At 39.7% G+C, this 25,731-nt stretch overlaps 2 protein-coding genes across 3 annotated transcripts in view; one reads left to right on the forward strand and one right to left on the reverse strand.

The window, feature by feature from the left end:
- snd1 (staphylococcal nuclease and tudor domain containing 1) overlaps positions 1-16,909 on the reverse strand; it is a 198,493-nt gene extending 181,584 nt beyond the window's left edge. The window contains exons 1-9 of the mRNA XM_034202506.1: positions 16,620-16,909; positions 14,070-14,219; positions 13,166-13,286; positions 12,517-12,598; positions 7,809-7,969; positions 6,238-6,329; positions 5,087-5,245; positions 4,884-4,990; positions 4,341-4,431 (exon numbers count right to left, since the gene is read on the reverse strand). Coding sequence (XP_034058397.1) covers positions 4,341-4,431; positions 4,884-4,990; positions 5,087-5,245; positions 6,238-6,329; positions 7,809-7,969; positions 12,517-12,598; positions 13,166-13,286; positions 14,070-14,219; positions 16,620-16,694 — 1,038 coding nt within the window. The 5' untranslated portion in view covers positions 16,695-16,909. The remainder of the gene's footprint in view (positions 1-4,340; positions 4,432-4,883; positions 4,991-5,086; positions 5,246-6,237; positions 6,330-7,808; positions 7,970-12,516; positions 12,599-13,165; positions 13,287-14,069; positions 14,220-16,619) is intronic.
- A 4,312-nt stretch (positions 16,910-21,221) lies between these two features.
- Positions 21,222-25,446, forward strand: LOC117537325 (paired box protein Pax-4-like). Of its 2 annotated transcripts, none has more exons than XM_034202510.1 (10): positions 21,222-21,359; positions 21,576-21,706; positions 22,515-22,730; positions 22,814-22,904; positions 23,624-23,764; positions 23,850-23,932; positions 24,010-24,079; positions 24,159-24,226; positions 24,621-24,726; positions 24,996-25,446. In XM_034202510.1, the coding sequence occupies exons 1-10, from the start codon at positions 21,329-21,331 to the stop codon at positions 25,316-25,318; spliced, it is 1,260 nt and encodes a 419-aa protein (XP_034058401.1). In that variant the 5' UTR covers positions 21,222-21,328; the 3' UTR covers positions 25,319-25,446. The 2 variants fall into 2 exon arrangements, with proteins under 2 accessions (XP_034058401.1, XP_034058402.1); XM_034202511.1 differs by having other exon boundaries at positions 24,010-24,073.
- The last annotated feature ends 285 nt before the right edge of the window (positions 25,447-25,731 follow it).

Raw genomic sequence — 25,731 nt, forward strand, 5'->3', positions numbered from 1 at the left:
TAAATTAAATGTATTATTATTATTAGGAGAAGGAGGAAAATGGATCAGCATTTACTGGCTAATTATCAGCCGGAGGAGGCGAGACGAGAGAGGCGAAGGGAGGACGGATCAACACGCCGAGATGGAGGGAGCGGGAAGATGGAGCGAGCCAGAGTGTAATCTCTCTGCAAATATCACGAGAACAGAGGCGCAGGGAGAGATGGGGGATAGATAGGAAAATATAGCGAAAAAAGTATTTGCAAAGTAGCTGCCATGAGGGGTCGAGTGAGCAGGCAGTGTGACTCACGGCTGCGATCTGATAGCGGAGAGGTGGGGATCTGCTGCCACCCTCAGCCCGTGGCTCACATGACATCTGCAGTGGCCAAGATCAGTCACGGAGAAAAGGAGGATGGTGGCTACTGGCAGTGGAATCCATTAGGTTGGTTTTAACCACAGGGCCAAGACTTACTGATTACTCCCGTCAAATCATCTCCTTCAAAAGCAACAACACCTATGGCGGAGTTTCAGTGCCAATGGAGATGATTTGTCACCACGTTTCAAATAAACTGGTTGTGTTAGCGATCAGCTGGCATGTAACCCCTGGGTGCTGGTTGATCTTAAAGTGCGTCGTGAGGACATTTTCCCGGGAAAGGTGACAATAATCTCGAGAGACTTTCTGACCTTAAGGCTCGACTGATTAACCGGGGCACGGGCCAATTTACTCTGTTCTCATCATCTTCCTCTAAAAAGTGACTTTTCTTTTTTATTTCTCAAAGAAGCCGTCTGACCTTGTAACCATTCCGTCTGATTTATTTTAACTGGGGCATGCACTACATAACAGCCAAGAGGCCCTCATGTCACTGGTTTATATTTAACCCTTATGGGTACTCTTCTCTTTCCATCCAACAAGACCTCTAGTTGCTCTTAAGCATCATTACATTTGCATGCCTCCACCAACTACTCAAGTTACAGTTTACATCCATGTGTCCTCTAAAAGGACATCATTTTATCCCGTTAGAGATCTATGTGGAATTGTCATAATTTGCCTTTGAGGTGTGATCTCGACCTTTATTTTTGAGTCCAAGTACAAGTTGTTGCCATATTTGATTAAGTCCCCAAATGTTCCTGTCATTTTGGAATGTTTCCAGCGTGGAGAAATACAAACACATCGACCTGTGATGTCTTAAAAGTTGTGCAACAAAAATTACCCTACTGTAGATACAGTAGGTAGAACAATATTTGACAACTGCTTCCCAAACAAGCCAACTACTGCTACTTGTCATTTAATCCTCAAACACCACTAGTTTTTTTTAAATCCATATTCTGACAGATGTGGTTGGCCTGAAAGCAACAGTGGCAGTGCTCGTGAGGAGCCGGTGATGAGAGGCTGGTGAAGGGGTTCACACCACGTCACTTTTTATCCATCACCTCACAGGTCGATGGCTACTCAGGGGAGAGGAGGGTATGGAAGGGGAAGGGAAAAGAGAGGAAGACTATTGGGGCAGGGCCTACATCTCCAGTCCCGGTAGAGGTGGGAGGAGAGAGAGAGAGACCAGACGGTCAAAGAGGAGGATGCGTCAGCGGGATCGACTTGTGGGGATTGGACCTGCTCTGCCTCTCCACTCTATCCATCACTCAGATAATAAGAAGTGAAAAGGAGAGTGGACGAGACGAGGAGAGGAGTGTATGATGATGGGATTGATGGATAGATGTGTCCCTGGGAGAGTCGGTGCATTGCAGTATTTGGTGCCGACAAATGTCATGAGGACCAGTATGGAGGGGCAATGACAGCCTGAGTAACCTTAGCCTGTCCAATATGTTCTTAGCTTTAAAGTGGCTCGAGCTGATGCAGGGTCAGCACCCGGGTTCCATCACAACCGTCATTGGACACTTTTAAATAAAGGTTTTTGGCGCCACGTTGCTCTATTCAAAGTTGTCAAGCCGTGTTATAAAAATGCATGGGATGATATTTTAAATTAATGTCACGATTAGGTCTGGCCAAAATTATTTAAATGTATAAAACTATCCCGATAATTGAGAAATGATGCTTAAAATGTATTAAATAGTGCAATCCATTTATCCTACATTTTAAAGAACAGATGCTATGAATTAGGGAAAAACCTTTTAAGCGAAAAACAAACTGTGCCTTAATCTTAAATAATAAGGCCCACTTAAATAAATAAAAGATACTTTTCTTAATAAATAACATTAACATTGTGAAAGTCTGTTCTCATTTGATTTCTGTGTAAAAAATATATTACTTTTTCTATCATGATAGCCAGCAAAATAATTGTTTAAGTCACTTTTGTGAGGATACTCTCGATTATCAGGATAATGAAAATATCCTATGATTACCATTGTGAGTGTTTTTATACAAATATAGTCCTATCCCTAATCTTAGGTCACGTTTATGCTGCTAGATAAACTACATTTACTATTAAAGGTGATCATCTGAAGAAATGTTCTTGCGAAATGCACGGAGCGTATTTCTATTACCTACACAACAAAGACAACAGCAGCAGCAGCACCTCCTCTGAAGCATTTTGGGGGGAGAGCAGCAGAAATAGGACAGAGAAGCGTCCTGCAGAGATCAAAAGTGCCTCGAGGTTTAGGTGTAGGCATCAGCAGTGCAGTTCTGAAGCTAAATAATAAAGGGAACTGCAGAGGGAGAGGACGCTCATAGTTTCAGGGATCTTGATCATTTGCCGACTTCACTTCTCATGTATTTTCATCCTTCTCCTTCTAAGTCTCCCTCCATCACTAGAACTCACATGTTTTATTTAATTTTCAACCATCTACCTAACTCAATCAATCATGTTTATTTATATAGCCCAATATCACAAATGTTACATTGTCTCAGTGGACTTCACAGTTTGTACAGAATATCAGTATGACAATACGACACCCTCTGTCCTTAGACCCTCTGTCCTTAGACCCTCTGTCCTTAGACCCTCTGTCCTTAGACCCTCTGTCCTTAGACCCTCACATCATACAAGGAAAAACTTCCAGAGAAACCCCACAGTTTAAAGGGGAACATGGGAGAAAGCTCAGGGAGAGCAACAGAGGAGGGATCCCTCTCCCAGGACGGACAGACGTGCAATAGATGCCGTGTGTAAATCGAAGAGATAATACATTTTACAGCATATAGACCGAATGTTAGGAAATGCATTAACTCTGTGCCTCTCTCATACACCCTCCGGAGCTCACCACCAAATACTCCCTCACTCCGTGCCCCCCCTCCCCCACACCACTCCCTCTCTTATTGAGCAGGTTCAGAGAGATCTGAGAGCGGCTCACACTGATACTATAAATGTTTTATCCTTTCTCTAGCCTCTTGCTTCTGACTCAGGAAAAAAGATACATGCACATAGTTTCTTTTGGCGCCTGCTTTGTGGCGTGTGCAGTTTATCAAATGTATTCTGTAAGCAGATTTCCAAAGCAACACCTTTTATGTAACGCTCGCGCTAGCCATGAATTTTTCCGGGTCTTAAAAGTTCAGGGTCTTGAGGGAGCAAACACAGACAAAAGATAAACTTTAGGAGGTATTCAACTTTTGAAATCCTAGGAAAAAATAAATCAACTAAAAGGAGGGGTGGAATTCATCATCAAAATGCACACAGAGGGAAACCGATAAAGCTGTTTTTTAGGGGTTGCTATTCTATATCAAAGCTACAACGTGGACACTTTAATACGTCAGCTCACATTTAAACTTCATTACCGAAATGTATCAAGCTGTCCATCTCACTTGATTTGAGCTAATGGGTCTTGACAACTAGGAGGGAGTGCCCTCTCGTGTACTTGATATTAAGGATACTTCTCTTCCCCATAGCCCTGGCCAATAACCTCCAAAGCTAATATCTCTACTTCTTGGCTTTTGGGGGTCGTTCTGTGCTGCTGCTGCTACAGCATACGCCAGCGATTTGGCCCTAATTTGACTGGGGAGTGCTTCAAGGTTGCTGTTAAGCATTCTTCCTAGCATCCGAGTGAAGCGATTTTTTTAGTCTTATTCAGAAGGGGCGGGTCCAGATGTGAAAATAGAGGCGTCAGGAGGATATTATTTGTTAGTAGCCTTAAAAGTGGCTCTGCTTGCGCTGCAGTGCTGGGAGAAAAAGTGGAAATGCTGCAGTGGACAGCGAACATGGAGTGATGGAAGCAAAGGAAACATCGCCTTGGCACTGAAGCTATGGACAATGTCACTTAAGCACACATTAAGGTACTTGTACGCCACCCGAGTAATTTCATTTATCACTACTTTTCAAAGATGGAGGGAAAATTATCCAAATTGGAAAGACATGATGTTAGGGGCCAAAGGAAACGTGCCAAGGGACACGGCCTATATAAAAGCCACGTGAGGACCTCACCTTGGCGACAAACTGCCTGTCCTTCTGGTCCATGTTGGCTGTGGGTGCCACGTAGTCCTTCCAGATGCGGACCTTGCGCTCTTTAGCAGATCTGGCAAAGAACAAAAAAAAAAAAACACATAATCATCATCAGTGGTGGTCCTCAAGATCAGCCAGAAATACATAGGACATGAAGGGCTAATCGAGCGAATAACAAGTATCCATTTGGCTGGGAAAAGCTACAAAGGCTCATTAAAGAGCACCCTGAGATGATTAGCCTATAGCCCTTACAGTGATGATTATAGGGGGTGCATATCAATGCAGTAGAGCAATAGAGGGAGATCTGAAGTAGCGGTGGAATATATTTGCATACCATTTCATTGACACAATTATTTTCAATACCTCAAGAAACTGCTTGCTTTATTTATTTATTATGTCTTATAAAACGATCAGTGATCTCCTGAACCAGATGTGTCATTTCATTAGTTTCTACACCTTTCTAAGCAACGTCTGTATTTAATAATGATATGAACGATTTTCTTTTGTACGCCTAAGGTGTCGTACTTTTCAGCAGAACGTAGTTTATCAGCTCCCTGGGTGTAGACGGCCATGGACCAGTCCACACAGCGGGCGAACCCTTCCTTCAGTAGGAGTTCTGTAATGTTTCCATTCTGACACAGCGGGGGAAAAAACAATAATTAATGAGACAGAAAAGCATTCATTTGAACGGCCACTCCCACAAACGTGCGTTGCCTCCAGAGTCTTACCGGGTGCATAATGGTGCCCAGTATGATCTGGTTGGGGCAGCTCTCCAGGATGATCTGAACGTCTCTCTGCAGAAGTCGGGATTCGGTGAAGAATTTGGCTTCTGCTGCAAATGACTCTGTAAACTCCGTTCCATCCGCTTCCCGCTTGAATGTGGGACACTGGGGAGAAGGAAAAGGCAAATGAATGCAGGAATTATCATGCCTTTGTCAATAGATCTTTTGAAAGCAGTGTTAAAATACATCCTTGATTTAGTACTCTACTGAATTTCCCAGCAGTCAACCAGCGCCTCTAGGAGATTTCTCTGTGCACACGTTCTTTTGATACCATCAGTTTTTTCTGTGAAGTACCGTTATCCACTTTTAACCGATGTCACCTTGCGCTACTTGCTATCTGTATTGTCCTTTCAGTGTGGCAGAACAGCAGACAGATATAAACACAACAGACGCAGACAAGCCTTTGAAACACGGGACAAAGAACATCTTGAAATGGATGAAGTATATTTAAGTGGGAGATGAGAAAATATTAGTTATCTAGGCTTGGTGAAAGAGTTTGATGGTGATATTTAGTGCGTAAGACACTAGAAGCACAAACGGATTAAAAAGCTGGGCACAAATGAGCCATTATAGTATAAATACATGAATTTTTTATTAGCATATATATTTATACACACCTTTAAATAGTTGAGTTTTATATTTTGTGACAGTAAAGTGAAAGTGGTGTGGAAGAAACTACATATGATAAACCATTTATGTATTTATTTATTAATTTGCTCACTATTTCTATTACTTCTATACATTTCTGTTGCCTAGTGAAATTTAATATTGTAGGTTATTCAAATGTATTCAGTATTTTCTTTCAATTGTGTATTTCTTAGATATTCTAGTGATATACACAGTATGTCTTTTCTATTGTCATTTTGTATTATATTTGCTGTTAATGTTACTATATTTTTATCTTATTCTATCTTTTTCATTATTTTTCACTAATGTGTAATGTTTGACAACACTGCTGCCGTGACAAAATGATTTCCCAATTTAGGAGGAATAAAGTATTTATCCATCTCTCTATTTATGGTAACTGTAGTCTCAGGACAAACGTTAGTTAACATTTTCCCCCCCGAGTGTAGTTTGTGCAGGTGAGTGCTGGTTACCTTAACTCCAGACAGCATGATGGTGACCAGGTAGTAGTCGGGGAGCAGCAAGGCACGAACAACGCTGCCGTCACGCACATGCTCGATGATGGCTGAAGGGAGAGATGAGAATGTTACAGCGTTAGAGGGAGAGTACGATGTCTCCAATTTTAATCAATTGCTTATTTGTGGGCTGGTCAGAGCCTATACTTAAATTCATATTTTATACTTGGGAAACGCTATGTGAAAACTGGAAGATTCAGAAAAACACTTTATATCTCATACTTTCAAGAAACTTTACCTGAGGCTGACATTACCTGACATTTTATTTCATTTTCACGGGTCAAATGGAAATCTGAATTTATTTGAATCTTCTTCTATCCTTGGTAGATTGTCATAGCATGTACTCTCCGGTGAATTCAAAACTAACGCCTGTGAAAACTGTTTGCTACTCATCAGTAAAATTGAGTTGTCAGACTTTGTACACCTTGAAAGTGACAACCAAAATCTTTATGAAATACTCGTTTATTTATGAAAAATGGTGGTTTGCCACTTCCTTCCTCAGGGTATAAAAAGGCTGAACTTAAAAATGTTCATATGACTGCTGTCAGTTTGTAATAAGAACTATTTGTTCCTATTAAAAACAAGCATGAACTTTGGCTGATTCGAGTCATTGCTCTATGGGAAGAAGGAGTCAGCATATCTCTGGTGTTGGTTGTTACAGACACCTTTCAAGCCTACAGAGGTGAGTGCTCGATACTAAAGCATTTTTGGATTATCACTTTAAAGATTTTACTATGCAGCATATCAAGGCATGAGGCAATATATGGTCACTATATATGAAAAGCTTTTGGAGGTATAACGTTGTTTATTTCTTCAAAACCATATCGCCCATCTGTTGCTCCCGACCTCTAAAGTACTTAAAGAAATTGGACAGGATGAGTCACTTGTGTTAAAGGCAATTCATGCCTAAATGGCATTTTGATGATGGGTTCTCTCAGCGTCTATATGCTGTTCTTCCTGTGTATAGCTTGTGTGCATGTGTCTGAGTGTGCATGTGTCTGAGTGTGCATGTGTCTGAGTGTGTGTCTGCATAAGCAGATGAGAGGGACATTGGTATTCTGTTTCTCAACACACATTTAAAGCTCTTGGGCTGGATTGCTGCTTCCAATTTCAAAACAACTCTGATCGCCTCATGAATGGTAAGAGCGAGAAATAAAAGAGGGAAAAAACATCTCCCTGTTCATTCTACCGTTCAATTAAATGGTAGTAAAATGAGCTGCGCCACTGTTAATGGCGGTAGGCTGGAAATGAATTGAGGGGCACATTACAGCTCGGGTTAGGGTCAGAGATGAGAGACTGGAGGAATGAGCCAGTGATGGTTATATAGAGTGTGCCATTACCCTGAAGTGGATATTTAGAACGGGATTTCTTCAACCAAAATGACCAACAAAGCCTGTAAATGTGGCCTTTTATGGGAAAATAGAGGCTTATGTAGTATTACGTGCTTCCAAATGATAAGTGTCTTTGTTTTCTAGGCCAAGCTTTGTCATCCGTTGTGTATGTTTGCACGCCCCTCCCAAACTCATTACCGTTGATAGGTTTCTGGTGCAAGGAGTCAACAAAGTTGCGGGGATTCTCTATGGTGTATTTGAGGTCGCGAACAGATTGAGTGCCACCGCCCTCGCTCCACAAGCCCTTCTTAGAAGCCCTGGACTGGTCCTCCAATTCACAGAGTCTGGCCTGGTCTGGACTGGTAACACACAAAAAGGAAAAGATTAGGGCACAGTAACATGTCACATTTCAAACTCTGGACAACAGTTAAAGTGATAAATCAATATGTTGCTCTCTATATGTTGTGAGCAGGAGCTTTCTGTACTGCTATTTTACAACATGACTGACTTTAATCCATAAATTGACGAATGTAGAAAAGTTGTGAACACGGCACCAATATTTTAACTCCCTTTTAGGGCCATCTCTTTTAAAAGAACCAGCATGCACTCAAATTGTGAATGCTTAACATCTTAAATGAGTAGTTTAACCTTTAAACGGCCATTAGTAAATCTGGTCTCATACACAGACCCACAGCGCACCAGTGGAGTAGTGGCGAGTAATAAATGGTGACGTTTTATTAAAGATGCATGTGATCCATAGTTTCCTTTTTTTCACTCAGTTGTTTGCAGTTTTTGTATTCTCCATTCACAGTTCAGTTCAGGAATGTAAAAAACAAAGCTTTCTTCAAAAATTGAAATAGAAACTTGGTCAACTACTGAAAGCTGCAGCTGAGTGAAACTGATATTGAAACTTTTAAAGATGGCTTCTTGACAGCTTTGAAAATAAAAAAATGTTGTTTTAGAACACCGCTGCACTAAAGCTGTGATAGCTCAAGTTAAAATATTGCTATAAATCTGCTATTAAACATCTATTAAAACATCAGAGGGTCTTTGAGGGCCATAAAACCCCTTTGCCAACCTGCTTGGAAATATATATAAAAAAACAACCTAGCTTGTTAATTTCACACCAGTCAGAAATGGTCGCTGTAGCTAACGAGCAGAAAATGTGTTGATTGTAGAGTTGCACTCCCTGTTAACTTTGACATGCTCCAATTACACCTAACTAGGATGTGGAAACATGGCTACCCAAAGCAGTGTCCCAAAAGGCAAATATTAGCATTACATGAACTACAAAAACTAGTAGGCAATGTGAGAGGTCTTTTACCTTCTGTCACGTTGCATTCATTACAATTCATCAAATGACAGCAAGTTGTAGCTTTTTGTTGCTGAAACCTGTTATTGCTAATTAGCTTTACTATGCACATGCGCTCATTAAAAGTATAGGACTCTATGTGTGTGGTGAGGCTCCAGCTCAGTTGAGTTAAGTGCTGAATAAAGTGACGTTCCTGACATACGGTGATGTTGTTTTAATGTTTTTAGTTGATGACCAGAATATAACAGCTTGAAAAAAGTATCCGAGCGTTTTGTGAGGAGACAATAACAGTGTTTGACAGCTCCTTCAAAAGCAACCACGCAGCTGGCTACGAACGCCACAATTAATTCCATGCTGGCTTGCTAAATTGTGCAGCCTAATGCTTTTTGAGGGCCCTTGTACGACTTTAATTATTCATTACTTGAAATGGGCAACGGGCTTTTGTTTTTCCTAGAAGCAAAAGGCTTCCCCATTGATATGGGAGTAGTGGTTGTGACGAGAGCTTTTTAGTGCTCACGCTGAATTGTTCACATCTTGCTGTCTTAAAAGACACTTTTGGCTTTGGAGAAGCAACAAAGTGGGTCTCAATTAAAATGCCAAACATAAAAAACACATGTAGGCCGTTCTCCAGCTGTCTGTTCCTAATTGGGCTTTTGGACTCACGCCCAACAGAAGCTCTCGCTCCCTCTCAACACTGACTTATCTTCTAAATTCAAATCAAAACAGTTTCTTGCTTACAGGGCAGAAATAGTGAAACTTTCCGTAAGAAGTCAATTGTGTTTAAGCTACTTAGAATGTAAGCGCTAAACAGGACCGGAGAGCTTGAAAGATAGATTGAAAGAAACCAACAATGCAATCAAGAAACGCAGACATAGAAAAGCCACAGATTGAAATGGAAAGCAGCAAGCTTGGTTAGGATATAGGAATAGCTGCATGTGTCTGGGCAGATGATAGTGGACGTATCCATGCCTCTGAATAGACTAGAGTTCTCTTAGGTCAGCAACTTCCTCCTAACAACCACACTGCTTGAAATCAAAACAGATTTTGATGATGGGTAAGAAAACTGTGCAAAGCTACTGGAGGAATAAGTTCCAATTCCATTTTATTTGAACACGCTATAGGCTATATCTTTCATCTCCATGCGGCTCCCTCGTGCAGCCCAAAACACTTGAACCTTAGTGTTTTGCAGCTATGCACAGTTTGTAAAGGGTGTAGGAAGTTCCCCGGTGAATCTGACTGCAGTTCATCTGCCCAACGTTTACATCCCTCAAGCAGCACTCCTCTGGTGCTCCAGTTAAAAAAGGAGCGGTGTGGGATTATAAAGCACAGCTGGTTCCCATGTTAATGTAGCTCCTTTCTGCTCTGCTGGGTGGGCGATATAAATAGCAATCAGTCAAAGCCCCCTGCTTGTGAATTACATTTTTCAGATGGGAAGTTTAGCTGACCGATTTTCCGGCTATAGCCACCTCAGCGATTACATTTGAGAAAGAAAAGGATTCTGACTGAGTGACAGAGCTGAAGCTGAAACACTGAGTATGGGAGATTGATGAACGTGTCGGTACCAATCGCTGTAGGACTCAGCAAAAAAGGACAGCATTTTTTATGCCTGATCAAGTCAAACTGAAACCTCTAACAGCAAAACTCATCCGTGTGATTTTAATAAAATATAAATCTGCCTGACTCAGAGGTCTGCGATATGTAGCACGCAGCTAAAGCTGACAGAAAAAAAAGAAATCACATAATTCATTAATGTTATAGCCCAAGTACGAGACTAGAATATTTCTTGTTGCACTAGTCAAAAGGACTTAAGACTGCAAGTAACAAAGATCGTTCTACTTAAAAATGCCAGGATTTGTTGTACTTCTTCTTAGGAGAGAAAGAGCTCCATTCAGTGTAACTAATAAGTGGAAGGAAAACAATGTGATATTACAAATGTTGAAAAACCTTTCATGTAAAAACCTCGATGATGAGAAGTTCTCTGGGAAGATGCTTCTTTATAACACTAAACATCAACAGAGACAACTAGCCACAACCAAAGTGTTGTGTGGAGTCTCACTAAACCAAGGCCTTTCTGGGACTATGTTACTGCGATTATAATAGACATTAATGAGATGTGCATTCTAGGCAACAGTGCAAATACATATTCATTAACATTGAGAAGGCTACAAGGAAGAGAACAACCTGACAGCACAAAATAACTATTTAAAAAATGGCTCTGTGTAGAAACCTTACTTGGGTTCAATCCTCTGTTATAATGTTGCACTCGACTTCATTTGAAGGAAATGGTATTTGTTAGTTGACTTTGAAATACATGCGTTATATTATCAAACTCAAGCCAAAGTTTAACGCATCAATGGTCATAAATGAACCGTTAATCCAACTTGTGGTCAGTTATTTGTTGTGTTTGTGCGAGAGAGAGAGTGACTGTGTCCACGCTTGTTCTATAAAAAACGATGAACACTTGGTCGATCCTTTAAATCTGTGAAATGGCTGACCGTATTTCTCCCTGAGCCGCAGTCAGCGTCTGAACACATTTTTACTGCAGTGTCCGAAGCCATGATCGTTAAAATCGCCCCCATAATCATGAACACATCATAGTTAGTGTGATCAACGTAGCTGCTCACGAGGGGTAATGATATTGGAGGCTAGCCCACCGAGGGAAAAACTAAGGCCTTAAGTCCTCGCTGAGTAATGGGCCCACCCTTTGGCCAAATGATGCCCGCTTACACTTAAAGCATCATTTACATTAGTGCTTGATCTGGGCCATTGCACAGAATGCTTCAAATGGGTCATTAGTGGCAGAATATTCACATCATCTCCATTATGTTGGAAAATACAAATGTAGCAGCATGAGTCAAAGTGCTTGTAATGTGTGTAGTGTGCAAATACTGCCACTGGGGGGGACATGTAGTACTTTATCATATAGTGCGGGGTATGCAAGTGTATTCAGGGGAATACTGCGCGAAGGCAATGTGGCAGAAAAGGGTTTCCGAGGGACATCGTTGTGGCAGCAGGGTAATACTGCCACCATCTGGGACACCGAGGCTCCATCTCAATTCTCTACAGTCTGCGAGTTGAGGACTTATGCATGTCTCCCCACGGATCCAGTGTTGTTGTGCTGCTTTACAAAGATGACATCATGTTGCCAAAAATGATGAGCATGGATGAGTATTACTTCCACCACACTGAATGAGCAAACCGTTTGAGAGAAAACATTTAACCTCTCAGTCTCTTGTATAATGACACCCTCTTGGTCAACAATGCCAGTGTAGTCCCTGTGGAGTCGGTCCCTGCTGCGGGAGGTCCGGGTTCGACTCCCGCCCTTGGCACCAAATCTTGACTTCCTTTAATTAGTTTGTATATGTTACGGGTGCATATTTAATAGTTCTGGCATCATAACAAATATACCACGTTCCACAGAATCTGATACGTAACTAAAAGAGTCTCTCACAGAGAAACTTTGATAAATGATATAATCACATATTGCTCAAACACAATGTTATCAAAATGTATTTCTTTTTAAATTCTGACAATGAGTATTTTACCCATGACAAAACAGGCACTTTGAACAGTACTGTATACTAAATATCTTACTTGTTCCCTCTGATTCCTTCCCTGCGGACTGTGGCAAGGCCCTCGTTCACCAGACTGTCAGCAAGGTTCTCGCCAGTTGTGTCTGAAAATAGAGGGAAAAAATATCAAGTACTTTTAAGAAAGAGAAGCATTTTTATTTTTTTATTTGAAGACCATTATAATCACACTGCAGTTAGTTCTGGTCGGGAAATTTGATTGGACACGAGGCAATCATGAGTGCTGACATTTCGGATAGGGAGACATTTTAGCTACACAAAATCACATTTTGCAGGATTGCTAATTTAACGGCTGATTATAACAACGCCCAGTTAAATTATACCAGCAGCATGTACAACTTCCCTGAAAAACACTCTAAAGTACTGTCCGACTATCCATTTCTTTTTGAAAAATAGGGTGTTTAACTAACTCTAATGCATTTTTTTTTTGCATAAAATATACATGAAACTTTGATAGCAAAATCATAACCCAGCATTTTGGAAAGACGCCCTGAGTTGCAATAATGAGTTGCACATCACAGGTCAATTCAATTCATTATAGCATGTCCCATCTCATTTTGCTTTAATCTTCAAAAAATGAGATTCCAATTAGTAGTTCTCTTAATGCGGACATTTCTCAGATCAGTTAGTGATTATAGAGACAGGTCCCTCACCTCGCCCCAGGTAGACTATGCCGTACTCCCTGCCCAAAGCGGTCTTGATTTCCACAGTGAAGCACACTTCTTTGCCGATAAGCTTCTTCCGCAGGAACTCTCTGGCTTGAAAGGCATAAGGCTGCAAAACAGACAGGAATATTAATGTACTGAACCATAAAGCAGCATTAATCAGATCATTAGCACATACTAATGCGACAACAAATATAATCCTTCATTTTAAGTTATATGAATATTGTATTGTTTTCCGATTAGAGTGTAATCACAGATGACGGCCCTGTCTGCAGGTTATTTGCCATTTCCTCTTCACAGCAACCACACACAGTAATGAAGCAGAAATAATACCCACTAAACACAGTTATCAGCATATCAGATATTATCTTGATTAAAACAAATTATCTGTAAGCCGTTTTTAATGGATTTTCTCTTTCTTTTTTTCATCTGATAAAAAGAAAAAAGCCATGACTGTCTGTCGAAACCATATCGGAAATGTATTTAATAATGAAAAGCAGAGATTTCAGTCCCGACACAATTGATAGGAATAGATTTAAATACATTTAAAAAACGGGCAACAGAACAGACAGTAGTTTCATCTGGCTGTGATAAATAATTGATGGACTTTTTGAAATAGTGAAGAAAATTAAACCAGTGGCATCGTAAAGTCTCGAGTTCAGTAGAGAATTGCTAGGCTTTATAGTCATTTATACAATCAAGCATGTTTGGAATACCAATTCATGAATAATGACACCTGCTAAATGGGAAAAAGATTAGGCAAAGCCATGTGAAAGAAAAAAGCAAATCTCATAGTTTGTTCTGCAGGGCTAAACAGAGCGACCTTGTTCTGCCTTTGCCAAACACACAAATAAAAACACACAAACAAACACAATGGGATAGAACTGCTCACCTCATCGGGGGTGTCCTTGCTGTCGGGCTGGGCCTGAGCGGCTCGACGGGCCATGGCCCCCGCTCGGATATTACTGAGATTGATCTGACGCTCCGGGGGGGGGCCACCTCGAGGCTGGCCCCGAACAATGATGGCACAGCCCGACAAGACCTGAGAGAGATGACAAAAACAACGTCAATTGAGGCGATAAAATCAACAGTAAAAAGATTCGTCTATGCCACCGTTTCAGTCGGGAGATAATATCCCAAACACTCTCTTCTTGTTTTTTTTAAATCTGTTTAATCACAAAGAACATAATTCATTTTACAGGCCACAAACACCAGAAACATATACCAGACCACAACACGTGTGGAAGGAAATAAATGAGGGGTAGCCTTCAGTTTCTCTTTCCTCTGTGACATGACATGCACTCTGGTACAATCAGTAATCCATTGTATTTGTGTTTGCCTTGCAGCAAGTGTAAATCTGATAAGCACTATGAGAGGCTCATGGAGGATTTATTCTAAACAGCTGTAACATAAACAAGTACAGTTAATAAGCACAAAAAAAAGAAAATCATCCATTTAGAGAATTAGATCCGAGCTTGTGCGTGAATGCAAATCCGTTTCCAATATACAAAATCGGAGTAGCTCTAATTTAGCTAAATCTTAAAAGATGTTAAAGGACAAACTTTTATAGAGTTGAAAAGCAACTTCAGGTTGCATGTTTCCATGGAGACACTATGTCATTCAAAGACAAGGGGAGATCACACTATCTGATAACGTAGCTAAATACAAAAAAAAGATAACCTACTCTTGGGTTTGACAACCATGGCATTTACACGAATCTGAGCAAACACCTTTTATCTGCGGACTCTCGTCTGCAGGGAGCATCACTGGGGGCTGTTGATCTAAGATGTGGGCTAGATAAAGTCTTTCATCAAGTCACCACCATTCCCCGCTATCTGACTCAGTCCCTCAAAGTATAAGCTAAACCGGAGTGTGACTGTAGTTTCTATACACTGGCTGGCATGATTAAAAGAGGCACTGCCCCCACGTCTCTATTTACAAAAGGTACAAGTTCCACTTGGAATGCAATACACAACATGGATCACCTCTTTCAAGCATATTAAAACTCTAACCAAACTCATTTCAAACAAACTACTCAGATTATAGTACATCAACAGACCTTCACAAAACCCTCAATTCCTTTGGTAGTTAACCCAACAGAGTGTAATACACAAACGACCTTCTCAAGGAAGGACACCAGTTCTAACCATAGGTTCTAACCTGTTTTTCAGTACTAACCACAGTAATTAAAACAGCCCTTGATACAATGCCCGGGGGGGGAAATATGTTCCTAATAATATTAACATCTAAAACAACCTAACATACAGTTTAAAACCGTATTAGTCCGAATTAATCTGCTGCCTATCTGTTTCTTGGTGGCATACACAAGACTGTGGGTCTACTGGCCACTGTCCAAGGGCTCAAAATATGGAACTATGCAAGGCATTCGCTGATAAATTATACTAACTTATTCTAGTTTATTAACTTAAGGGTTATCTCTCCTTTAGGACAAAGTGCAAGGTCGAATCCAAAAGCGAAGAAGGTGGAGTAACATAGCAGCGACTACACATAACCAAGATGAATAGGAGATTATAGGGGCCAGAAAGCTGAGGCTACGTGTCAGTTTCCCGTGGTCGGTTTTAACCGGCAGACTGGGGAAATGCTGTCTGACTTGAAGGCTTGGGACACGTAAACCAGCCAATGGAATCTACGATTTCCTAACGTTGATAACCGGGACTTTAACTGCTGAAATACGTCACAATAGCACTTCTTGGAAATGCTAAGAGAGACAATAAAAAAGTGATATGAGGAAAAGCCTCAGCGTTAGCTTACACGCTACTTGGCTAAGTACCTATTGACGTGGGACCAATAAGTATAATAAAATGCGTAAACGCTGTCAACTCTTTGTTTCTATCATTACAGACCACGAACTTTGTTTATATAAATCAACACTTGCTGGACAGTAAACGACCGTTAGGTAACCGTCAGCTAGCTAATAGCTGGGAAACTAAACATCTGTTATTATTAACCGAGTTAACGTCAACTTAGTAATTAATGTCAGTTTCCAACCAACTTTACTATAAGTGTATGCGAATTGACTTTGTCTAATGGCAGTGAATCTTTAACAGCTGCACGAAACTTGTCAATACATTTACATTTCATCTGAAATTGCCAGTTGAAGTTAAAGCTAACTAGCCAGATAGCACACATGTGCTAACGTCAATAGGCTTCAGTTTATTAGCAGGCTAGCAAATGCTAGAGCAAACTAGCTAATGCTATCAGATGTTAGCAGGTGAGCTGAATGCAAGTGACAGTTGTAAGTGACACGTTGCCAACTCTGGCATTTAACGGACAGTTGCATATATTTCTTCATATAACTTTAAATAAAGTTGTATGACAACCTCAGTTACTTCAGCCTCTATAAGCTCCTAGCTCACTACGCTATCTAGCTGTATGCCTAGGTTCACGTAGTGAGCTCACATATTTTTGTTAGGATTCCTACCATTTTCACAATTCCTCTTTGCAGGGAAGCAGCCGGAGCTGCTACAGCCTGAGCTGGTGCCGAAACAGATGCCATGTCCACTGGTTTAAGATATAACGCCGTTAACGGGTGAGCAGGTGAGGGAGCTTGGACTCTGTAGTGAATGACTGTTCTACTGAAAGCCAAGAGAAAAAGGCTGAGCACCGATCAACACACACGTTATACCGGAAACACACTTTTTCATGCATACACACTCGTCAAAATATATCCGGGTCCGGTAAGCACAATGAATGGGAGCGAATGCACCGCGTAAGCGAATTGAAATAACGTCTTCCGGAGCAAGACGTGAGACACGTCAGCATAGAGTTAACACTACAATGCTGCCTTCACGGGCTGACGGAAATGTTGAGTCCACACAAGCGAGACTATACAATGACAAATTAACTATACATTTAGCAACAGTTTCCAGTAAGAAATTAGGGTTTCGTGAGCACAAAAGAGGTTTCAACAATATATTACAAATGCTGGATTTGCATTAAATTGTATTGTATTGTAAACCCACACGATCTCCTGCATATCTTCTTCTCTTCATTTTGGTTGGTCCAGCAGCTTTCTCCACAAGATTCCAAGATGGAAATGAAATAAACAGAAAAGGATTTCATAGTATATATATATGTGAGACCTTTTTTTACCAAATAATTTGAATTTAACTTACAACATTTCACACGTTGTCAGACTAAGGCCTACACACAAATATGCAATTGTACACTGTGCATCACCAAATACAAAAGATGTTCAATTCAATACTTCTGAAAATGGAACCGTTGATTAACTTATGGACGCTTTTCACAATAGACGTTTGGACTGGAAATAATCAGGTGGAATTAATATCATTAATGTTGGCTGCAAGTATTGTGCATCACTGTTATATGACACCTAAGGAGCCATTGTTAAAGTTAATGTTATCACAGATTGCATGTCACTTTAAACTGAAATAAGATTTGCGTTAAAATGAATATGAAATCTCAACCTCCCTGTCGATTTTGCTGCGATATCATAACATTGGGGATAATCTTGCACCAGAAGATTTTGATTTGATATTGCCTGTTTTGTTCTGCTGCTGCTCAGTTGTACTTGGCAGATCTCATGTCATTGTGAGTAACTGTGTGAGTGGGAAACAGGGTATGGCTGGCAAAGAACATTATTGCTCATGGGACCTATTCTAAATATTTGCAGGCTAAATACCTTGAGATGTTTTTATGACCTGTTTTAATGCTCTGACATTAATTCCCAAAAGGAGTAGCTTGTAACGACTACCATGAACTGTGTGTGAGAGACAGAATGCTCGGCATGGTCCAAAATGACCCGTTGGTATGTAGTTGGTTTGAGGCCACAGTATAAGAGAACTGCATTATATCAGCTAGCAATGTGAGAAGCACCAGGAAATATAGCATGTATAAGAAGGATTTTTGTTCTGTAATTTTCATATCGCTCTATTCCTATATTTAACTAAATATCTAATCAATTTAAATTGTTGCAACCTATTTTATAGTAGCTTAGATGTAAATAAATATGTTTAACTAAACATTGTCAAACTGTTATTTGTTTACTCACTTAGTTCAGTTGTTTCAGGACCGAAATTAGCATTGTGATATGACCTGAGGGGGGGAAAAACATGATCAGTAATAAATATACAATGAGTTGGTATCAGATTATAGAAATAATGACTTATTTACTTGTATATTTGTTGTTTATTCCTCCTATATCAGAGTGATAAATAGAGGCTCCCAGAGTTACATTTTCATGAAATAAATACATGTAGCCTATTTTAATAAAGATTTAATTCAGTACACTGTTTAAGATTGCCAATGTGTTCTTCAGGTATAGCTTCATTGTCTTTGCAGCACGCTATTCGCTTCTCTGCACTTTTACCAAGAAGAGGATACAAGATAACAGTGAAAGCTTTTAGGTAATTTAGTTATTAACATCCCATACGCGTGATCGTTTTGTGCGCAAAGTTAACACAAAATCTGTCATTTTTCTGTATACTAAACCGAGTTAAAACTATTTTTGCGTGTAAGCCCACTCCTGCAATCTGCACTTGGCACCTCTATAAATTGTAGGATGCAGATAAATGATTTACGCAAGCGTCTGCTTTTACAGAATAAAAAAGCATTAACTCGAGTAAAAATCCAAATGGAAGATACCAAAGCTCATAAAAGTATGAAGAAACTTTGTAGAGAATCGACCAGGGAGGCAGCTCCGTTGCGCAAACTACACCTTAGTGCGCACTGGAGAGGTTTTGGAAACCTTTTTACGCGGATGAATAACCCACATTTCTGAACGCTTCAAGGCGCAGTAAAGCAACGACATAGGTGTTTTATGCAAGCCAAAAACACCTCAAATATCGTAGTAAAATACAAACCCTTTTTTTGGCACGATTCAGACTTATAAACTCCCGCTCCCTCTATTGGCGAGCCCAGATTCGAATTTACGCACCACGAATATTAGGTAATGTCTTAACAACACAACCTAAGTACTTTAATCATCGTCGTTTGGCACACACTGTACGAGCTATAAAGTAATATAAATCAATGACCTCATTAACTCCGTGCTAATAAATAAAAAGGCTCGCTTTGTTTTTCCATTGTCTCGGTTGGCAAGGAGATGATGGTGTCCAAAATGGATGTCCTCTATCTAACCTGCTGATTGTACACAGAGAGTATTATTGTCCTCTAACCCATGGTTAATGTATAATTTGGGCCATATGGCATTTTAAAATCTCAGGCTTTATTTCGGTGGCACTTCGATCTGTGTGGACCCAACTAATGATATTCAATTAGTCATTAAACAGGCCAAAAGACGAGCCTCGTGTGGGTTTTTCGCATGGGCTAATATTTGCTCGTCAAATATTTCCCTTCGAAACGTTTACAACGCATTTTTATCTGCTGGCTGCCCAAGGAACATCTGTGAGGGTTATTTTAGCCTCCCTCTTCTGGATAAACGAGGTCCCCCAATTGGCCCTCTTCTTGCGCCCACATACGAGTCTATTTGTTCACGTTTTAAAAGAAAATGTAATAAAGAGAGTCTGGGTGATGGATTTATGATTTATCAAAAGCACTTTACCATATGGCAGTCGTCATTGGCGCAGATTTCCAAATGTTTGTTTTATGAAAGGACACCAGAGATCCTTTTAATCTGAGCCACTTAGGCTGGGAAAGAATGCTCGAGTCACGTGACCACAAGTGTTAAAGTCACTAAAGGATGGGAAGCATATAGTGTTGATATTTTAGCTGCTTTGAAAGATGGCACTTGTAACTTAAATGTAATTGTAAAACATGCACCGATTCAGAAAGTTAAACACTGATTTGTGTTGCACTGACAATGGATTTGTCTGATTGAGATTGTGTGCAGCCATTGCGCAAAAGTAGACCAATCTGGATGACAAAATCTATATTAGTATGTTAACCCTGTAGTAACAGCAGTACACAGACCTTTTGAATCAAATCACGATTTAGACGGATAAGTGGATATATGCGCTTATAATGCGGAGCAAGAAATGCAACCTTTATCCAGTTCACTGTTCTCACGAATAAAATGATATTGCCCCAAACAAGACGGTGCAAAGATGGTGGTATTTTTTTTAATAACATCCTAGAAGTGAATCTAGTTTATGGAGCCGTAACTCAGATATTTTTTATTATTTGTACAATACTTTATTACTTTTGTATGTGCATACTAACTAGATCGACGTAAAATGTAAGCTTCCTTCTTTGGAGGAATGTTCCAGAATATTTAATGTCCATCACTCAATCCTTCCTCTGATGCTTGAATCACATAGACTCTTGTTTTTGAATATCCCTGAAAGAAATGTCTTGAAGAGAAATGTCTTAAAGACCTACAAGGCCAACACACGTAAAAGCCCATTTTGCTAAATAATATAAACTTTCGCTTAAAGGCAATATTGACATTTCAGCAGTGGTGTAAAAATAACTAAGTTGATTTACTCAAGTATTAAGTAAAATGTTGAGGGACTTTTCTCAAATTTTTCCTATTTGTATTTCCCCACTACAACTCAGAGGTAAATCGTGTACTTTTACTCCACTACATTTATTTAATACCTTTAGTTACTTTTCATATTTGGATTAATGATGTGAAATATAATCAAGTGTTAAATCAGACTTTAGTTCCACCTGGAGTAAATTCACAAGCTACCCTGCAGTATACAAAGTCATTCAAACTAGCTGCACCTTTACCAGCTTTGAGAACACTTTAATGATCAATCATTATAAAACATATCATATATATTATTCTGAAATGGACCAATCTGCAGAATGACTACTTTTACTCTTGGCACTCTTTAGAGAAGTATATGTTGACGCTAATACTTTTGTACTTTTACTTGAGCAGCATTTTGAATGCAGGACTTACTTTGAATGGAGTATACACTCTGGTACTTCTACTTTTTCTTAAGTACACGATCTGTGTACTTCCACCTCTGCATTTCAGGTAGCACGTCATGCAGGTCGGCAGGTCTATAAATGTCTGCTGAAGGGCGTGATCCTCTCATTGTCATTTATCAGAGATGCGCGGAGCTACCTGGACATTTCATTTTCTCTACAAGCGACATTTTGTTTGGTTGTGCCATTTTTATATCATAAAGGTGTTTTTGGAAGCAGTGCATTTGTTTTTATCAGCAACTTCACCATCAAGCCTCGGAGCCAGCTGAGATGTGCGGGGCCAACGACCTGCCAAATAAAGGTTAGTTTTATGATTCCATTATACTGCACTTTAAGGCTGTAATTAGATTATAAGACTCAAACCATGTGATGAGGCTTTGTGGCGCATTGGACACAGTCCAGATGTACAATTTATTAGCCTAGATGTAATTGAAGTTTGTTATTTTCCCAGAGTGGTTAAGCAATTGAAATCACTTTGTAAAACAGATTTAAATAGCATATGTTGTGTTATAACAAGGTGGTGGAAGTGTAAACCAGCTCGGAGGGATGTTTCTCAACGGCAGACCTCTTCCGGAGTCCAAAAGGAGGAAAATGATCGAGCTGGCCTCGGAGGGAGTCCGGCCGAGCCAGATCTCCAGGATCCTGCGGGTACGGGAAACTGTTCTGCACCAGTAACCCCATTTATTCAGATTTCAGTGTGAAAAGGTGGTTTAGGCGTTTTGATGGTTTAATATTCTCACATGTAAGATCTAGGAAATACAATAATCACTTTACAACTCAATTTACTCAAGCACTGTACTTGAGTCAATGGTTTGCTACTTGGTGCTTCTTCTTGACTAGGCCTAAATTCAGAGGTAAATGGTGTACTTTTACTCCACTGCATTTATTTAATACCTTTAGTTACTCTGCAGATTTGGATGAATGATGTGAAATATAATCAACTCTTAAATCAGACTTTAGTTCCACCTGGAGTAAATTCACAAGCTACCCTGCAGTATACAAAGTCATTCAAACTAGCTGCACCTTTACCCGCTTTGAGAACACTTTAATGATCAATAATTATAAAACATATCATAATATATTATCCTGAAATGGACCAATCTGCATAATGATATAGGCTACTTGAACTTCCTGGTTCCAGATTCCATGTAAATACTTTTCAATATCTTAACGTAAAATAGTTTTTTTTTATTATAATTGTTTTATCTTCTTTAACTGTGTTTATGTATGCAGCATATAGGACAAGGCAAATTCCTTGTCGTGTGTTAACCTATTGGCAATAAACCTGTTTCTGATTATGCCAATACTTCTTACTTGAGTAACATTGCAGGACTTTTAACTTAAATCTGGTAGGCTACTTCTACTTTTACTTAAGTAGGCTACAAGATCTGAGTATTTCGCACACCTCTGTCACTTTATAATATATTCTAATAAATTATCCCAATGCGTATTTCAGGTTTCCAACGGGTGCGTCAGTAAAATCCTGAGCCGCTACCAGCGCACTGGACTTCTGCAGCCGAAAACCATCGGGGGAAGCCGGCCTCGCCTCCTCACTCCCGGGGTCATCACCACGATCATCCAGTGCAAAAGGGAAAATCCAACCATATTTGCCTGGGAAATACGGAAACGACTCTCATCAGCACGAATATGCAAAGCCTCCAAAGTTCCCAGCGTAAGTGACAAGTTTATGTTGTCATAAGACCGAAACTGTTCAAGCATTTGACATGCTGCTTTCTACTCTCTGTGTTCCGCAAGGTGTCGTCTATAAATCGAATTTTAAGGAAGATTCACTTGGACCATGGACCGATGTGCATGGAGACCAATGCCCGCATCAGGACTGAGGATGGTAAATCACTGGAATAAATGAAAAAAGGAACAGCTGATTATCTCCAGCTGATTATCATTATACACAAGCAGTTGTGGAATGTAACTAACATTTACTCAAATACTGTACTGAAGTTCAATTTTGAAGTATTTTACTTCACTTGAGTTATGCTACTTTTTACTTTGACTTGACTCCATTTTGGATGCATTTTTTAATTTTTACTCCACTACATTTATTTCTACAAATGAAGTTACTAGCTACTTTGCAGGTATGGATTTATATTACAGATTAGAAACCCACCAATCATTATGTATTATTATAGGTTAAACTACCCAGCATTATATCAAGTAATTTAAATAATCCCCATCTTTACCAAGTGCAAAATTAATGCATTAATAATTAGAATACAACTATGTCATATTTTAAATCTGATATGGGCCATAATGGAATATAACTTCTTTTTTTCACTTTTGGTACTTTAGGTATATTTTATGCCAAAAGTTTTGTACTTTTACTTGAGTAAGATTTTAATGCAGGACTTTTACTTGTAACAGAGTATTCCTGGTCTTCGGTAGTTTAACTTAATTCCACAATCTGAGTACTTTTTCTACCTCTGTCAACCAGTCATATGATGACAGAACTAAAGCCAAAAATGTAAACCAAGCCTGTTGATTTTCTACATAAATAGCCATTTGTTATAGGTATTTTCTTTTAATCTAACAAAATGTGTACATCTACAGATTTAGATTCTCTGATTCAAGAAGAGGTGAACGAGAGAAAGATGTTTGAGGCCGTATGCAGCAGTGACCAGAAGCCTAAAGGTGTTCAGCAGAGGAACCGAACCACCTTCACCCCGGAGCAGAGCACGGCTCTAGAGCAAGGTGACTTTAAATCTCAAACACACAACACTGCGTCTTTCCATTAAGAGAAGCTCACTTTAAAACACGTTTCTATCCCCTGGATCAGAGTTCTCTCACAGCCAGTATGCAGACATGTACATGAGAGAGAAACTGTCCTCCCAAATCAAACTCCCTGAGGATATAATCAAGGTAGAGTCTTATTTTTAAATCATTGAAATTCTCATAGAGATTTAAACATTTATCTGATCATATTTTGTCTCTTGAAGGTCTGGTTTTCAAACAGAAGGGCCAAATGGAGGAGGGAGGCCAAACACAGATGTGCCGCACAGAGTAAGAGTGTGTGTCTGTTAATGAAAAGTCCTCGAAAGATTTTGCATAATAGGACATTATTTGACAGAATAAATTTCTCCTGCAGATCTACAGAAGCAAAGCGACGTTGTCCCTGTGAATCCAACACTGCCACACAGCTTCACATCTCCACAGGTACAGTGCTAATGAACACTTTGTGAGACAAACCTCAAAATGTTTCCTTCTGAATCAGCTTTTACCTTTGTTTTTCACGGATTTCCATCCACCAATCAGGATTGAACGACATTTTAATCAGAATCTGACACCAGCTGGTGTGCTGTTTCACTGTCAATCAAATCTCATCAAACTGATTATTAAGCTATTTAGATGAGTTGTTGAAATTCTTACCAAACAATCCCTAATGTTGCTTTTTTAATATGAATAACGCTTATTTTTTCATGGATATTTAATGCTATAGAGAAACATTTTAAGTGTTTAGGGGTCTAGTGTAGTAGTGTGACGAATGCGAGTCAGTTTGGTTTCTTTTAATGTGGATATTCATTTGAATTGTATTTGTGTCAATTTCAAGGCAACGGAAGCATCAAGAATCTATTGTGAAAACTCAGATGTCTGCCCTACATACAACACAGTTGCCAGGAAATTGCAAAATGGCTACCTCTTCCCAACAGAAACAGGTAATAATCAACAATAATCTATTTTGAGCAAATCAATGTGTTCAGTTAGCTCTGTGGTTTGATTGTCTAGATTCTAAAATGATTGTCCACGTCGAAGGTAATGGGGAGTTAGAGGAGTGACTTATTGGTATAATATCTATAGTTCTTTGGAAGCACACCAAATTTTACTTTTGGAAAAATACTCTAACCCTAGGAGTAAAAACACTCATAAGCTCTTAAGTGAACTCCTAAAACACATTATGTAATTCCTTTTTTTATCTGATTTACAGGTGTGAGAAATTCTGAACATATGACATCCATCTCAGTCCCACCCTCATTCTTCCATCAGTCTAATAACACGATGGCCCAAACCATGGCTGACAAGACTCCACTAGATATTCTCCACAGAGACAGATTGGCTTGTCCACTGGTCCAGCATCACACTGACTCAAGGACAACCCTGCCTTTAGCAGCTGAGACCCTCAGAGCCCACCTCCCTGTGATTCAGTGCTGGAACCAGCCGGGCATCTCTTTCACATGGAGTCAGTTCCAACCAGATGAGAGGTTTATATTATCACAGCAGCCCTGGGATGTGAACGCCTATCTGGACTAAGTGCAGTGTAAAGTAACTAAGTACATTTACTCAATTGCTGTACTTAAGTACAATTTTGAGGGATTTACTTGAGTATTTACACTACACAGTACTTCTACTCCACTACAGTTCAGAGGTAAATCGTGTACTATTACTCCACTACATTTATGTAATACCTTTAGTAACTTTGCAGATTTGGATTAATGATGTGAAATATAATCAAGTGTTAAATCAGACTTTAGTTCCACCTGGAGTAAATTCACAAGCTACCCTGCAGTATACAAAGTCATTCAAACTAGCTGCACCTTTACCAGCTTTGAGAACACTTTAATGCATCAATAATTATAAAACATATCATATATATTATTCTGAAATGGACCAATCAGAATCTGCACAATGACTACTTTTACTTTTGGTACTTTAGGTATATTTTG

This window comes from Gymnodraco acuticeps, unplaced genomic scaffold (genome assembly GCF_902827175.1).
Source record: "Gymnodraco acuticeps unplaced genomic scaffold, fGymAcu1.1, whole genome shotgun sequence".
NCBI lineage: Eukaryota > Metazoa > Chordata > Actinopteri > Perciformes > Bathydraconidae > Gymnodraco > Gymnodraco acuticeps.